General features: G+C 31.1%; 1 protein-coding gene across 9 annotated transcripts in view; it reads left to right on the forward strand.

The window, feature by feature from the left end:
• The window catches only part of LOC148612734 (uncharacterized), an 83,287-nt gene that overhangs the window by 35,193 nt on the left and 30,734 nt on the right, over window positions 1-17,360 (forward strand). For 8 of the 9 annotated variants that reach the window (XM_088594411.1, XM_088594408.1, XM_088594416.1 and 5 more), the window contains 5 exons: window positions 2,619-2,711; window positions 5,354-5,458; window positions 12,740-12,799; window positions 14,514-14,639; window positions 15,017-15,094. In XM_088594411.1, coding sequence (XP_088450537.1) covers window positions 2,619-2,711; window positions 5,354-5,458; window positions 12,740-12,799; window positions 14,514-14,639; window positions 15,017-15,094 — 462 coding nt within the window. The remainder of the gene's footprint in view (window positions 1-2,618; window positions 2,712-5,353; window positions 5,459-12,739; window positions 12,800-14,513; window positions 14,640-15,016; window positions 15,095-17,360) is intronic. The other variant, XM_088594413.1, reaches the window with a different exon arrangement.

A 17,360-nucleotide genomic window follows, 5' to 3' on the forward strand; every position in this document is an offset into this window, starting at 1 on the left:
GCACATTTAAGTGTATGGGGATTGTTTTTCTTGTGTATTGAATTCATTTTAGCAATATTCTTTATAAGGCCAACACAATAATAGTCTTGTTTCCTGCTACCAGCAAGGAAAATTGGGGTAGGTTGTTAGGAAATTTATTTATTTTACAAAAAACTTTTAATGTAAATTAGGAAACACAGTGCTTGAGCCAAAATGGCCATGAAATGATAAGGGTAGGTAAAAAAAAATATGATAGTAAGGGTAGCATTAAACAGATTTAATATTTTTTTGGTCTTATGAAGAATATTGCTAAAATGAATTGAATACGCAAAGAGGAAGAATCCAAACGCTTTTTAATGTGCTGATGGAAGATTTCTTATACCTCTATACTTTCATTCATTCACATGGAGCAGTGATTTATCCAATGTTCCCAGTTTAACAGTTAATTTTGATAATTCACATCATGAAATAAAAGTGATAATTTCAATCATGAACTGTCTCCCACTTAAATATCAAAATACAAATTTCAATCCACCAATCACAAAATTGGAAATTAATTAATGTTGAAAGTAGCAATAAATTATGGAGTAAATCTATATGATAAATAGGATATATAAATCAAAAGGCAATTGTATATAACCATATTTCATAATTTCATCATTATATTTTGGAAGTAAATTGAAATTCATGGCAAAATTTTTTATAGAGATTGTGCTGTACTGCAATCACCATTTTTACTATGTGGACACTTTATTTGAAGGGACCTTATAATGTTAAATTATTAACTAATGTAGATTAGCAATTACGGCTTAATGTAATAAGAATTCAGAGGTTACTTTGAAAGGAAAAATATGTTGCTATTCAAGTTCAAATGGTAGGTCTTTCTGTAAGAACAAAGGTACCATATTAGTTTGCATACAATTAATTAGTAGTCTTTGTAAGAATCATGCAAATTCTGTAATATGTGATGCACCCCAAAAAAGGCTACTCATTTTTATTTTTGTTATTAAGTTGCTTTATAGGTCTATATGATGAAATGTTAAATTACTTGTTCCAGTCTGTCAGCTCTAAGTTTTTAAAAAAATCACATTGAAAATCCAAAAATGTCTATTACATTTTAGTGTCATTTACAGAGTTATCTCTCTTAATTTTGAATTGTACAGTACATTCTAAATAATTTTTTATCTCGTAAGAACAAGGGTTATATGTAAAGCCACATGCTACTTTCTGTTTACTATAACATTTTAAACAAAATATCAAGTATTAAAATAGGTAGCTTTCCAACCATATAACACATTTTGCGTGATTCTTATCTGGAGTACTACGTAAGCGTTTATGACTACCATGGCCAACTTGGAGTATATTAAAGTTCGTCTTCTATGACTAAACTTTTTATGAATTTTGGTAGGTGGGTAAGGTAATATATTTTCTTTCAATATTTTACTACTTGTACTAAAAAAATTTTGAATGTAACAAATGAAAAAGGCCCTAGAAAAAGTATGTGGGTAAATTGTTCAGGGAAAAAAACATCAGGTATATAGATATAAACATAAATTAAAATATAAATTGGTGTCTTATTTTCTAATATTTAAGGAGGTAGACCTAGGGTAAGGGACATTACTCTTGAAATCATTGATATGTTTGTATCATACTCAATTTCAACAAAGCCTATCAAGCTTTCATTTCAAACAGAATGAAATTAGTCAAAGTTACTTTGATGCTTACATGAGATTGATGTAAAATGCTGAATACAAACGTTATAATGATTTTTAAGAGTTGCATCCCTTGCCCTAGGTCTACTTCCTTAACAAACTCATTACCTTTAGGGAATATTGACAGTAATTTATTTATTTGAAATGACAATTTGGATATTGGGCACAATTTTAATGTTTTCAGTGTGAAAATCTCTCAGTGTAAATACATGTATATCTTAGATAACCAAATTCATGGGGTTTTATTAACACAATTTTAAGCCTTTTTACTGAAATTTTAAAGCTGAAACTTTAATAATGTGACATAATTCAGCACATGTCAGTTTTCTCTTCAGAATGCACTTTCAAAAATTGAATTTAGTTAGCTTGCACTAGAAGCTCTGTCATAATTTTGGGTACAAAAAAAATTACACAATTAGCACTCTAACTAAGAATCATGCAAAATTTTATACATGTTTGGAAAGCCTACATATTTGGATTTTTGATATATTTAAATATTATAGTAATTAATGTAAAACTCTTGATCTTATAAGTAAAAATTATATAAAATGTATTATAGAATTTAAAATTAAGGGAGATTACCCTGTAAATTACACGGAAATATCATAGAAACTATTGAGTTCTTGATATGAAACATATCCCAAGAACATACAGATTGGAATGAATGATTATGCATTTCATCACATAGATCAATAAAACAACTTTGTAAATGTGTAGCCTTTTTGGAGGGTGTATCACATATTACAGAATATGCATGATTCTTACAAAGACTGCTATGGAAGTGTTCACCAATCTAAACCAAATGGTGCTTTTACTTATTTTATTTTGTAAATTGAACATTTAATTATATACTATGAATATCTTGACACCTTGAAGTATATTTACCCTGTCCTTATGTGTGTGTGTTGTTTGTTTGTGTGTCTGTAGGCTCTAGAACAAAAGCATGAGGAAGTAAATTATCTAGAAGAGAAAGCTCTCTCAGCACAGGCTCATTTCCAGCAACAAGAGGCTGAACTAGAGGTATGTAGTTATCTTTCATTTGTAAACTTTCCCAATTTCATGTTTTATGTTAGCATGAGTTATTTCCCATGAATACTTTTAATGGGATTTTACTACATTTGCCTTTAGCAGTTTTTTTTCTTTTGTGAGCAAGATGTTTTCTGTTTGTTTGTTTGTTAGGGTTTTTTTTTTTAAGAACAATAACTTTGGGTAGTATATACTTGGATGAAAATTGTTGGCATGACTTTTCATGTATTCTGCCAGAATTTCTGTTGATATAGTGTGAAGACAAAATTAGCATTGAACAAAGAAAAGTAGAAGTTTTTTGTGTTTTTATATCATGAATTTTGCATAGGTTTCATTATATTGAGAGTTTATAATTTGATTGAAGCACCCTTTAATATTTGAATCTAAATGATAAAATGCATTGAATTAAATTATTAACAGCTCTCTATGAAATGTCATACATGCTTTGGTTGGGAATATAGCCACTGAGAAATCAGTTCATATTCAGTCTTCGAAATTGACACCAGACCGACAGCCATGGCTGGTAAAAAAAAATGCTGGTGGGCTTGCAAAATTTGGCTAACATGTCAATGATTGCTGTATAAGTTCATTTATTTATTATTTTTTTTATTTTTTATTTTTTTTTAGCTTGGGCTTGTTGTCAGAAACTTTCATGGCAAAGACTGCATATTTTCTTTTTCTATAAGCACTGATCACATGAAAAATAGTTGAAGATTTCTTGTATGTACCTGAAAAATGGACAACTTTAAGAAACTAATGAAAAAGCAAGGAAGGTGACCTTATTAAAACAATAACACACACAGGTGTCAAGAACATGAAATTCAAATAAGAATCGAAATTTACAAAACATGGTTGATAAATTGTCTCAATATTTTTGGAAAGCACTGTGTTTGAAAGTGAGAAGATTTTCTCTTTATTTACATTCAGTAAAAGAAATCTTTGATTACCTACAAAGTTTGACAAATTTACTTAGTAGTACCACAAAGATAGTCTAATCCTATTTAATCTCTGTGGATTACATTGTTTTAACTGTCTATTGAAATCAGTAATCCCTCTGTAATTACTGGATTATCTTGTGTTTGTTTTTCATTCTCATCCGTGAAGATATACCTCCACAGAGGTGTTGAAGTGGCAATAATTGTATATAATTATATTGTTTAGGCCAAATGAAGACAATATATAGAGATTTTTAATTCTGTTTTGGATTTTGCCAGACTCGATGCCTGGTACAAAATAATTAGCATTGTAATATGCAGTATACTTGGTATTAGTCTGTAATAAAGTATACAGTATACTTGGTATTAGTCTGACCAAAATGAAATTACTTGTCTTGTTTAGAAAGATTTTTTAAAAATTAAGTTCAATATTAAAAATTTCATTTCCTTAAATTTTCATTAGTCTGGATAAAATTCTTTGTCTATATCTTCTCATTAAAGTTTTAATTGTGTTAAAATTTATGCACAGTGAAACCTGTTTAAACCTTACCCTGAAATAATCAAAAAACCTGTCTAAAATGAACACTGAATAATCCAATAACCTGTCAAAATCAAAAATGAATAATAAAAAAAAAAAACTGTTGAAACCTAACCCTGAATAATCCATAACCTGTCTAAATCAGGTACTTTTTCAACTCCCTTTACATCATTTTAATGTATTTTGAACCACGGTAACCTGCACACCTGCATAAACCAACAAATTTTGAATTCCGAAAGGGATACAGTTAATAAAGATTTCACTGTATAATTATCTTGTACTGTTAGTTTCATACTGTTTGCCAGTTTCTAGGTATAGTGAACTGACTGTAAAACAATGAGTTGGTTATCATGACAGTAAAAAACATAGTTTGAAAGGTTGAAAAGTAGATTTAAAATATTTTTATGGCCTATAATGCTGGTTTATGGAAGAAATTATCAAATAATAATAAAAAAAATGTAACCCTCTTAATAATAATCCATTCTAAAGCAAAGAAGGATTTGTTAAAACCCTTTGATTTAATTATACATTTAAAAATCCAAATATAGGGTACAAATTGCAATTAAGGGTCTGATAAATTTGAGATTAATGTTTCAAGGACTCTTATGACGGATCAAGATGAATTTCAAGTCGCAGTTGTGGCTATTTTTATTGGTTAGATTCGAGGATGGCTGTCTATTTAAATAAATGTTTAGTGAAGAATTGTGATTAGAGAAACCATGAGAGTGCAGGCCACTGGTATAGAAATAGGGAAGCTCTCACTTTTTTTGGCATTTTAGAAATTAGCCAATGGGCTTACCTTCCTGCTTTTGTGTTTTTTAACAAATAAATAGCAAGAAGAGAAGAAAAAACATTTATTTTTATTTTTTTTTTTGGCATAAAATTTCCATTATTTTGGTAAATTCATGGAATCTTTTTGGAACAGTTCCTTAGCTGAAGAGGAGTTAACTTTACGAAACTTGCATTATGACATTACCGATGGCACCAATCTGTTGCTGGAAAGGGCTGACTTTTCCAGTAGTTTCAATTTCAATGCTGGCTACGACTGTAGCATATGGACAAGCACTTTCCGTGAAAACAGTCACTTTCATGACCAGTATTGTATAGATGTTGGTGAGAAACGTCAGTTAAATGGAAATAACTCTAACAATTTATCTTCACAGAAATTAATGAGAACATTAGGAAAGAAAGAGGGAGAGCTTGAAGGTTTCAGAGATCTTCTGACCAAAGCAGAAAATGCACTCCGACAAAGCGAAGATGCTGTTGATGTAAGTACATTTACATAATTTTTTTAAGTATGAGATTTAAGCTTAGGTTGATTCTGAATAAATATAAGTTCAAATTTATTCATGTTTGCTTTCATTAGAGAAATTTAAATGGGATGTGTAGTTATGTTGTTTCTCTTTTGATATTTAGCTATAAATTGTTTTATTGAATACCTTCTAATGTCTACAATTCTACATGTAGATCCACTTTTGTTCAAAGTTCAAGAGGGTTTATAGGAATCACAATGTCAGTCCCTCCCCTATATACATTGTAACTGCTACTTTTCTCAAATCAGAATTTGATGAAACTTTGCAGGAAAATGGGTCATTGTCAAACTGTTGCTTATCATATCACGTAGGGGGAAATTTATGCAGGTGCTGATTTTGGCAGATTTTAATGGTCTATCTAAAAACTCCAAAAATAATTTTTTTTAAGTACTTCTCTCTGTAAAAATCAGGCAAAATGTGTATAAGGTGTGGCACATGAAGTAAAAATACACAGAGATTATCTTGCATTATCTAAGTATTTATAACTTATAACCTCAAGAAATTAATGTCAGAGTGTTTGTAAAGTTTGCCTTTTTAAGATGTTGATAGTTATATAGATATTTTAAATGCACTAGGGAAAAATGGCAGGAAAATTTTCCCAAACATTTTTCTTATATAAGCAGTAACAAAATAACTATGCCACCAATGCTTCAGGATGAATTAAAATAGCTTTTCAGTTTTTTTCTAGATGCATCTGAATATATTTGAGGCAAAAAAAAAGGACCAAATTGAGAAAAATGATGTGCCACTCATTGCCTGATTCTTACACAGAATGGTACTTAAATATTAACTCTTGACTTAAGTACTTTGTGCATCATTAAGCATCTACCAAACTAAGAAACAAAAATGGTCAAAAATAACCTGTCATATAGAACTTTTTTCCATCCAAATAAACTATGAATGAGAAAAAAAAAATTGTGATGGTCAATTTTTGCTGACTTGGGGAAGAATTATGAAAGTCATTATTCTGGGATACTTGTTTTTGTATGTCTGGAGGATTATTTTTAACTCATATTAATAATCTGATTTTGAAGTAAGTAACAAGGTGCTGGATGTTAAATTTCTTTAATGCAAAATAAATTAACTTTTCGCTTACAAAGAGTCAAAGGTTTTATCACAACTTGTCCGAAATCTGGTTTAAAACTTTCAAGTCATGAACTTAAACATGCATCATACATGTATTGTTTGGGTTACTGATTGCAGCTATATTACATGTATTTTGTGAAAAAATTAAGACAATGTAAAATATCTGGGTTTTATTTTACAAGATTTGCAGGTTAGTAACATGTAATAGTTTCATATCTTTCCTTTTTTTTTTTTTACAGTATGGACCTTGAATAAAGATTGAATAGTTTAATTAATTTGAATTAATAAGTTTGTGCTTTTTCATATTACTGCTGATGGTATTTAATATTTTGTATCATTTTCTTGAAATTGAGAAACTTTGAGTTTTTAAACTGTTTAGACATGTTGTCAGGAAGCATTTTGGGCTTTTAAGTAGCACTCCAGCTGAGAATCATGCAAATTGTGCAAAATGTGTTACAACCCTAAAAAGGCTACACATTTTTGTTATTAAGTTGCTTTATGGGTCTATATGATGAAATGCATAATTATTCATTCCAATCTGTTTATCCTTAAGAGATAATCCACTTCGAAAAAACCAATAGTTTCTATTGTATTTTAGTGTCATTTACCAAGTTATATCCCCTAATGTTGAATTCTACAGTACATTCTATATAATTTTTATCTCCTTCAAACAAGGGTTATATGAAAAGCCACATATTAATTTCTGTTTCCTATAACATTTTAAACAAAATATCAAAAATAAAAATATGTAGGTTTTCCAACCATGAATTATATATTGCATGATTCTTAGCTGGAGTGGTACTTAAGTAGCATTACTTTACTAAGTTACTTTTAAATTGTCTTCTTTTGGAACTAATTATACCTTCACTCAAAAAGTGGGTGATATACTGGAATCACTTTGTCTCTTTGTCATTCTGTATGTCTGTTGCAATTATCTCAGCTCCAAATGGATTTCAAATTTGATGTGTGGCTTTCTAGAAAAGCAGAGGACGCTTACTTTACCAGTGCACCTGGTCCATGCTCCCAGTTTTTAGTGGAGTCCGAATTGCTCATTTGCTTTTGTTTCTTTGTATGTATTATTTTAGTTACTTTATGTTCTTTATTGTGTATGTCTGTTTTCCATGTCTGGTCTTTGTCCCTGGATTGCATTCTTTCGATTACCGCTATAATCTTGGTTTCCTTGATTACTCTTTAAATAGATGGGAATATGTTGCAAGCATTATTGGTAGCTTTATGATATCAACTTCTGTTTTATGGGACTAAGCCGTATTTCACTATATGGAATGATAGAGAAAATTTCTTGTCTCTCACAATATTGATTGATATCGAATTTGATTTATGGCTTTATATAGATAGGGCATACATTTTAAGTGTAAGTGTTTGTAAGAATCAGGCAAAATGGGAAAAGAAATTAAAACCATGCATGTCAAAACCCCACTTATCTGACTATAAAATATCACTCACGGATGTTTTCTCTATTTGAAAAGACCATTATTTGATCTCTGCATAACTGGCTTTGCTCAGAAATTTTCAATAGAGTTTAAGAAAAATGAGGTTTTCGACAGAGTTATCTGTCCTTGACATGTTCATTTTCAGTGCATTTCAATAAAGTTCTAACTCAATGGTCCAGCATGATATGGAAAATCATCTCAGTTTTCCTTGATTCTGATGGTGCAAATAGTCAAATTACACTATCAAAATGATGTTTTTTTTATGCCCCCGCCACAAACTGTTGTTGGGCATATTAATTTACCCTTGTCCATCCGTTCGTCCATCCGTCCATCCATCTGTCTGGATTACACAAGATCATGGCTTGTCGGGCTTTCTCCTTGTACAGTTTTTGAACTAAAATATTTTACAGGATATTTCTACACATGATGAAGGTGTGCAGGGTCAAAGGATTTTAATTTTCATGAAATATTACAGAAATTGGTGATAGTTACACTGTCATTTTACTCAGAAATATATGGATCATGGCTTGTCCAGCTATCTCCTCTACAGTTTTTGAACCGCATCTAAAATATTTTACAGGTTATTTCTACACATGGTGAATGGGTGAAGGATCAAAGGATTTTAATTTTCGTGAAATATTACGGAAATTGGTGAAAATTAGACTTACTTATTTTCGTTAAAAATAGGGCTATATGGCATGTATGACTATCTCTTTCTGTAGTTTTTGAACTGCATCTAAAATATTTTTTGTAGGATGTTTCTACACATAATGATGGTGTGCAAAGTCATAGGATCTTGATTTTTCGTGAAATATTACGAAAGTTAGACTTAGTCATTTTCATCAGAAATAGGGCTATATATGGCTTGTATGTCTGTCTCTTCATCTGAAATATTTTTTGCAGGATATTTCTACACATAATGATGGTGTACAAGGTCATAGGATCTTGATTTTCATGAAATATTACGGAATTTGGTGATAGTTAAACTTCGTTATTATCGTCAGAAATGTATCCCAAGCAACAAAACTAGGGATTTGTTGTTTTTTTTTGGGGGGGTACTAACATTTTTTATGTGTCCACTGATACATCCATCAGTCCTCTTTTTCTCATTGCAACTAGTCTGACACTACCAAACAGAATTTCATGATACTATGTGGCCAGGATACAATATGTAGATATGCATATATTTAGGAATTTCTGATCCCCAAATTGATCCCCAGACATTGAGTAACACAAGTCTTAAAAGGATTTCTGAAACTGCAAACCATGTCTTCATATAAAAATAAACATGTTCCCAATTTGGCAAATCTAGTGAGCGGGGGCATCATTAGTGTCTTACAGACACATTTGATTTACTAAAAAAGAAAAAAAATCACCACTAACAAATGAGGCAGGGGCTCCTGTGATAAACAGGTTTTCTAGTTTTATACCATGTTTCACCGACTGCCTGATTCTTAAAGGGACTTACACTTAAGCAATTTTGGTTGCTGTCCAATAGGTTGTTGTCCAGTTTTCGTTAGGGGTGAGTAAGCTAGCACGTGATGAAAAAGAAAGGTTGTCAACCCAAACAAAGGAACGTCAAAGTCAAATTCTGGCTATTTGCAAAAGTTTCACTATATTTCATCATTTAGTCATCTTTTAATTGAGAAATGCTGATGTTTTGATTGACACCTGTTCAAGTAAACATGTTATGACTGATTGCAAACGTTCCAGTTTTTGTCACATGTATCAAAGTAAACGTTTTTAGTGACACGTGTAAAAGCAAACACGTTTTATACTGGCCATTGACAAACTTCCTCAGTATATGGCCAATGATTAAATGATAAGTAATGGTAGGAATTAAGTTGGAATTAACCTGAAAACTTGTTCAATGATCCATAACAATGGGTAATTTAAATGCAGAATTTTTTCTAAGTCATGCCCAGGGTTATTTGGAATTGGAACTAATAGTTAGTCTGGTACTGATTTTTTTAAAAAATAACTTAAGTGTGCAAGTGTGGTGTATCCATATCTAGGCTTCTTTATATGCAGTACAGTATACTCATATTTAGGCTTCTGTATATGCAGTACAGTATTCCCATCTTCAGGCTTCTCTATTATTCAGTAGAGTGTTCCCATATTAAGGCTTCTTGATATGCAGTACAGTGTACTCATATTTAGGCTTTTCTATATATAGTACAGTGTACCCATATTTTGGCTTCTTTATATGCAGTACAGTGTACCCATATTTAGGCTTCTCTATATGCAGTACAGTGTACCCATATTTAGGCTTTTCTATATGCAGTACAGTGTACCCATATTTAGGCTTCTTTATATGCAGTACAGTGTACCCATATTTAGGCTTCTCTATATGCAGTACAGTGTACTCATATTTAGGCTTTTCTATTTGCAGTATAGTGTACCCATATTTTGGCTTTTCTATATGCAGTATAGTGTACCAATAGTTTGGCTTCTCTATATGCAGTACAGTATTATCATATTTAGGCTTCTTTATATGCAGTACAGTTTACCAATATGTAGGCTTTTCTATGTGCAGTACAGTGTACCCATATTTTGGCTTCTCTATATGTAGTACAGTATTCCCATATTTAGGCTTCTCTATATGCAGTACAGTGTACCCATATTTAGGATTCTGTATATGAAGTACAGTGTGCTCATATCTAGGCTTCTTTATTTGCAGTGCAGAGTACCCATATCTAGGCTTCTCTATATGCAGTACAGTGTTTCCCATTTTAAGATTCTCTATATGCAGTACAGCATACCCATATTACTTGTTTCCCAGTACATGCGATATGTACTCCCACTTCTAGTACATTACACTCCTAATTCTAGTACATTGTGCTCCTGTTTCTAGTACATAGTACATGTATGTCTGCTTCTTGCACAGTGCACTCTAGTTTCTAGTACATTGTGCTACTGTTTCTTGTTCATTGCACTCCTATTTTAGTACATAGTACATGTACTCCTTCTAGTACATTGTGCTTTAGTTTCTAGTACATTGTGCTCCAGTTTCAAGTACATTTAACTCCTGTTTCTTGTATATTTTGTTCCCATTTTTACTCTAGTGTAGTCCTGCTTCTAGTGTGTTGTACTCTTGTTCTTGTACATTATTATCCTGTTTTTAGTATATTTTACTACTATCGTTTGTATATTATACTAATTTTTCTAGTGCACTGTACTCCTGTTTCAAGTACATTGTACTCCTTTTTCTAGTAAATTGTACTCCTGTTTTTAGTTCATTGTACTATTTCTAGTACATTGTACTCCTATTTTTAGTACATAGTACTTATGCTCCTAGTAAAATGGGTTCATATAGGTAAACAAGTATATATCCTTGTATGAATTAATTCCAGTACAGTTCTTGACATCCTGAACTTATGTCATAACCTTATTAGGGGCTTAACTGCATTATAATTATGTAATGGTAGTGGAGAAAGGACTGTCCAAAAAAATGCTCCAAAGTAATAAATCAAAAAGGGTATTAAGATTTTAATCTTTAGGGTCTAGGAGTGTTTATAAGTTTGATTGCTGCATAATTTTAATGGGGCTTTAGTTTATTTTTGTATATGGTGAAAGTTTAGGTGTAAACAAATGGTAATATAAATGAATAACCACTAGTCAATCATATGGCCTGTTTTGTTGAACTATGGCAGATGAAAAAAAAATGCAGATATTTATTGCATTATCCAAGTATTTGTACCTCACTACCTCCAGAAATTACCATAAAATGTTAGTGTGAAAGTATAATTGTTCATGGGATATCAGTTTCTGTGGTTTTCATGGGTTTGGTAAACCATGAAATTTGGTTCCCAACTCAAAGAAAATTTCCTATTGGCTTGAATGATATAGTTGTCAAATCCATGAATTCAAGGATCTATGAATGGATAATTTTTCTCTAAACCATGAATAAAAGCAGTTTCACAGTTGTTAAGTTTGCCTTTTTAAGATATATGCAGGTCAGATTTAGTTGAAATGCACTATTGAAAATTTTTCTCCTCATTTATTCCCTATATATGCAGTAAAAAAATATCTATGTCACAGATGCTTCAGGATAAATTTAGATGCTTCTCAGTTGTTTCCTGGACATATTGAATATAATTATGAGTTATGATGTGCCTGATTTTTATACAGAATGGTACTTAAAAACTTGCAGGCTTTTGTTGTTGCATTACAAGAGATGACTTTATTCATCCTAAAACTGTCATCCTGAAAACTTAAACAATTTAAACCTGTTTGAACCTAACCCAGATTAAACTGGAAAACCACCTTAACCATATATATCCTTAGTATACCCGTAATGTCAGGTTTACTGGTTTAAATTTTTGTAAATTGAAGGACATGCTAAAATTGAACAATTCCTGTAGTACTTGGAGTTTCTGCTTTGTCAGGTTTCATTTTACATGTTCTGAATTATTGCTTGCATTTACTATTGTGATTTTGTAATTTTACACCAAAATTTGATTTTGCAATATCTGGGCTTATTCTGCAGTATCATTATCAAATCCAAATGCAAATTATAATTATTGCCAAAACAACCCTATCACAAATGTTTGCAATAATTTCAGAATTTCAATAGTGGATTCTTTTTTTTGGGTGTTTTTTTTACTCCATGATGGAAGAAGTGAAACATCAGCCAGTGTGTACAGATATACAGATATTTGAAATCTCTTACTTTTATTTGTATTTGATCATTTTAAAGGGTTTACAGAAACAGTTGAAGAAAGAGACTGGCATAGATAGTACTGGTAGACATTTTAAAGTAAGTAATTTTTTTTTTTAGAATAAGGACGGAGTAATATTCTGCCTCTCAAATGTCTGTCAAGGCCTCTGTAACAATTGCTGCATTCTTCCATTCTATTTTGCCTGTCTGCTTTTTGGATTTTGATAAAATTTTATTGAAATGCTATGACCTAGAAATAGCAGTGTCAAGGTCATGGTCAAGGACATACATAAATTTAAGAAAAGGTCAGGATCAAGGGAGCATTAAGACTAACTGTGGTATTAAGCAAATTAAATTTTTTGACAGAGAAAGTTTGACTAACAAATGGGAAATAAAGCATTAAAAAAACAGAGAATTTATTAAGCAATGATAATTCATCAAATGCATGTATATGGCATAGATGAAGTGGAAGGGAGGAAAAAGAAAAAAACAATTTCTTTCAATAGAATGATTTGGAAGAATACTTCATTAACACATTAAATGGCGGAGTGCATGGGTTCTGTTCCAACTTTACACATATAGCAGATCATATTGATAGTATTATAAGTAGGCCGTAGGTTTAACTCAAGATCAAATTCAGATGCTTTTATGCAAGTCACCCTTGAATTGACAACTTGATACTATTGGGTTATTATCTTCAAGCCATTTAATTATTGTCAAAATTAAATGATGTTTCTTGTTTGACCAAGAAAGACCCTTGTATGAATTCTTTGCTTAATGAATCCTATTCAGAAATTTAAATTTTTTGAATTACAATGTATTATTTGATAGAATTATTTTGATAATAGAAACAAAATGCTTTAAGTTGGCTTGGCCTTATTAAAGTACATTTTAAAACAATGTCATATTCAAAACACATCAGCATTTTGTTCCTCTTGTTGAAAGGCCTGTAGAACTCAGTTAACATGTGATTCAGCATTAAATTTCAACATTTGTGGATTTTCTATCTCTGTTCTGTTTTATAATTAGTATCATGGAGAAAGGTTTGTTTTTTTTTTGTTTTTTTTTTATTTTCATATTGTACATTGTTTTCTTTTTAGGTTTTTTTTTTTTTTTTTTTGATAACAGCAGTTTTGAATATCCTTGTAAACACGAAATAATTCACACGGAAGGCATGTCAAATAAGTTTCATGTGAATTTAACATGAGATTTTTGCGAAAACTGTATAAAGTTAAATTGATATGTAAGCTATGAATTTAAGCTATGATTTTCGTATGAACTGATGTCACAAAATCTGTTTACTCAATTCTGGTTAGTGTCTATCTTCATATTATAGTAGCATTGATACTATCAGTGAGAAATTAAAAAGGGACTTGGAGCTAAAGATTTTTTAATTTCAGAGAAAATCTGTGCTTTCATGCATTTACTAGTAGTTATGAGGCCCCTACATATGCAAAGTATTTTCTCAGGACTTTGACCTGATTTGAACAGATGAAGTCTGTGACAAAGTTCATGTGAAAAATTACTAGAATTGAGCCTTCACATGAATTTTATGTGAAATTAATCCATGAAAAGCACATGAAATGGCTTTTTTAATCAGAAAATTTTATCACCAGTTCATGTCAGTTTTATGTGATGTTTTATTTCAGATGCATTTCATGTGATTTTTTTTTTTTGTACTACCTGTTGTTGAATCATGCTTATGGGTCCTGTAATTTTTGTATGGACATGTTAGGTCAAATTAAAGGGACATAATGGATTCTGGAATGTTTTTTTTTTCTAAATATTATCAGTACTTCTTTTAATTATACAGGCTTTGTATGAAGATGCCCAGAAACAGCTTGAAGGAAAGGATCACATCGTCAAGAGTTTGACAGAAAGTCTTCAAGATAAAGACAAACAGATCCAGTATTGTGTAGACATATTTAGACCTTCCAAGGTATGTAGACTTGTAGTAGAGCTGTTTAATGTACTGAACTAATCTTTTTTTAAGTCACTCAGGGGTTTCATCTTTACTACAGACTGCATATTAAAACACTGAAATAATAATGTTAATTCTAGAATATTCCTCTCAAAATATGTTAGACTGATGACAAGATCTTTAAGGAATTACCACTTTTAAAGATTCTAAGTAGCAATACGTTTTAATAATGTGTCATTTCGGCTTCTTTTGAGCTGGTTATTTTTATGCCTGTCTTGTTAATATGTGGCCCTCTAAATTAATTCATCCACCAATCCTTCCATCCACATCTCTAAAATATGTACTGTTTTTTGTAAAAAAAATTTATGCAGAAATTTTGTTCATTCTACAATCAGGAAGAAGAAAAGAAAAGCATGGATACATGGATGAAAGAATTGCAAGATAAACTGAGGGATAAAAACAAGGCTTTGGAGGTAAAGTTTCAACTGTGAATGCCATTCATTTTCTTTGCTCTGAGTACTTTCCTTTTTTTTTCTCTTATTTCTTCTACTTTTAAGAATTTGAAGAATGAGAAGTAATTCAGAAATGATTTGATACAATTTGTTAAACAAATCTTTTTGTTTTCTGTTATTTCAACCAAGTTTCCTGCAGCACCAAGCGGGTCTAGTATTGGCTTGACTCAGGCCGTTTGTACATTTAGGGGGTGCCAACTGTGTAATTTCCTTATTAATTCCATAACTATGATGACAAATGACCTGTGTCTAGTTTTTATAACACTTTCAAAAAGCCAAGATAAAGATGTAGACATATTAAACAAAAGCATTATTTCAGATTAATAAATGTAATCCTATTAAAAACACTTTCTCACAATGCCGTTTTTGATCTTTTTGATTGACAGGTGGGTGGGGCTTGATTTAACCAATTAGAATGATTAAAAGTTTAAACAAAGTTTAATATGTATTATTAAGTTGACCATAGTTTTTAATGGGGATTAAGAAAAAATGTTGATTTTATAATTTGATTATTTGATTGACGTCGGTTACAGTCTTTTTTTAAACTGGTTTACTAATCTCTTACAGGTCAAGTTCAATATCATACTTAGTTAATGACACGTTTGCCCTCATATTTGTTTTTTTTTTTCAAGTACCTTGTTAATCTGTAATAATTCCTGATGGAAATAGCCAGAATAAGTGAAATTGTAGGTTAAGCCAGAATAACTTGACATGGTAGGTTAAGCCATATTTTATGGCATGCTTAACCTCCTCCATCAATTACACTCACAGGATTATGGATCTCCCCATTATTACTGTGTTAAAAGTCACAAATACAGAAATTAACAGATTATTTTCATTAACTGCAGCAAAAACATTGATTATCAAGTAGCATGGGCAGTTTGATTAAGGCAGCTTTCATGTCTACCTAGTTTCAGAATGTATTTGACATAAAACTACCTAAAATGTTTTGTTGAGATAGGAAAAGTATGGTTAAGACAGCTTTCACTGTAAATAATTTTGCATAAAATATAATCAATTTCTTCTGCTTTGTTATCTATAGACATATAATTAGAATGGATATGGTTAGTATGTAAAAAAGACAACATCCCCACCGTGATGAAAATTGTCAACTCAAGGTTACCCATTGGTCTTCAGTGACCAATGAGGAAACCCTCGCCCAATTGGCAGACTGCCCCAAAACAACATTATACACAGGTGCAGGGAAATAGTTGCTCCTGTGACTCTAAAAACAGGAAAGTAAACTGAAAGTTCAAAAAGTTAAGGTCAAAGTTTATTTAACTGACTGTATCCATGTTTATTGTTTATTTTTTGTTGTTTAAATAAGTAAAGTTTCACTTAAATCCTGTAGTGGTAAGATTATGAGCTCTGACGTCAAAGCTTTTGTCCTTAATGTGTACAAGTGGGGCATAAAACTGGGTAGTAAGAATTATTAAGGTCACCATGAATGAAACAGACAGTTTGGAACCTATGGTTGAAAGAATTATATAGTGATATCTATTTCAACAGAATCTTTAATAATCTGGAACCCTTTCTAAACCAGATACTTTTCACAGTCCAATTAAATAAGAAAGATGTTTTTTAACCTTGATTAACCAAATGACTATCTTAACCAAACCAATTTTTTTGAAAACCAGAAGGTGTTTGGTTCAGACAAATTGTACTCTCCATATACTTGTATTAAGTGTCAGCCCCTGTAAGAATCAGGCAGTAGGTGAAATATGGTATGAAAAACCCATCATTTTGATAGTGTAATTTGACTATTTGCACCATCAGAATCAAGGAAAACAGATAAGATTTTCCATATCATGCTGGACCATTGAGTTACAATTTCTTTGAAATGCACAGAAAATGAACATTTCAGGGGCAGATAACTCTGTAAAAAGCCTCTTTTTTCTAACATTCTTACAAACACTTACACTTACAGATTATATATACCAGAGAAGAATTTGTGTGTGGCTTGAATTATAATAATGACCTTATTGAATGATTCTTTATATGAAATTAGAACATACTTAAAAAATAAAGGTGGTTGATCAATTATTGATGTAAAGAAGAGTATTTAAAGTGAGGAAAAGAAGTAAGCGTAAGTAGGAAGTCAGGAAATTAGGGTTAAGAATAGAGTTTATCCATCAATAAGGAGAAAAATGTCCTCTTAAATATTTTCACAGTGTTATATTAAAAGGAAGCTTATCACATTCTGATTAGTTTGTCTTCTTGTTATCAA

This window comes from Perna viridis, chromosome 7, assembly GCF_037379345.1.
Source record: "Perna viridis isolate PV_CMFRI_1.1 ecotype Kerala chromosome 7, ASM3737934v1, whole genome shotgun sequence".
NCBI lineage: Eukaryota > Metazoa > Mollusca > Bivalvia > Mytilida > Mytilidae > Perna > Perna viridis.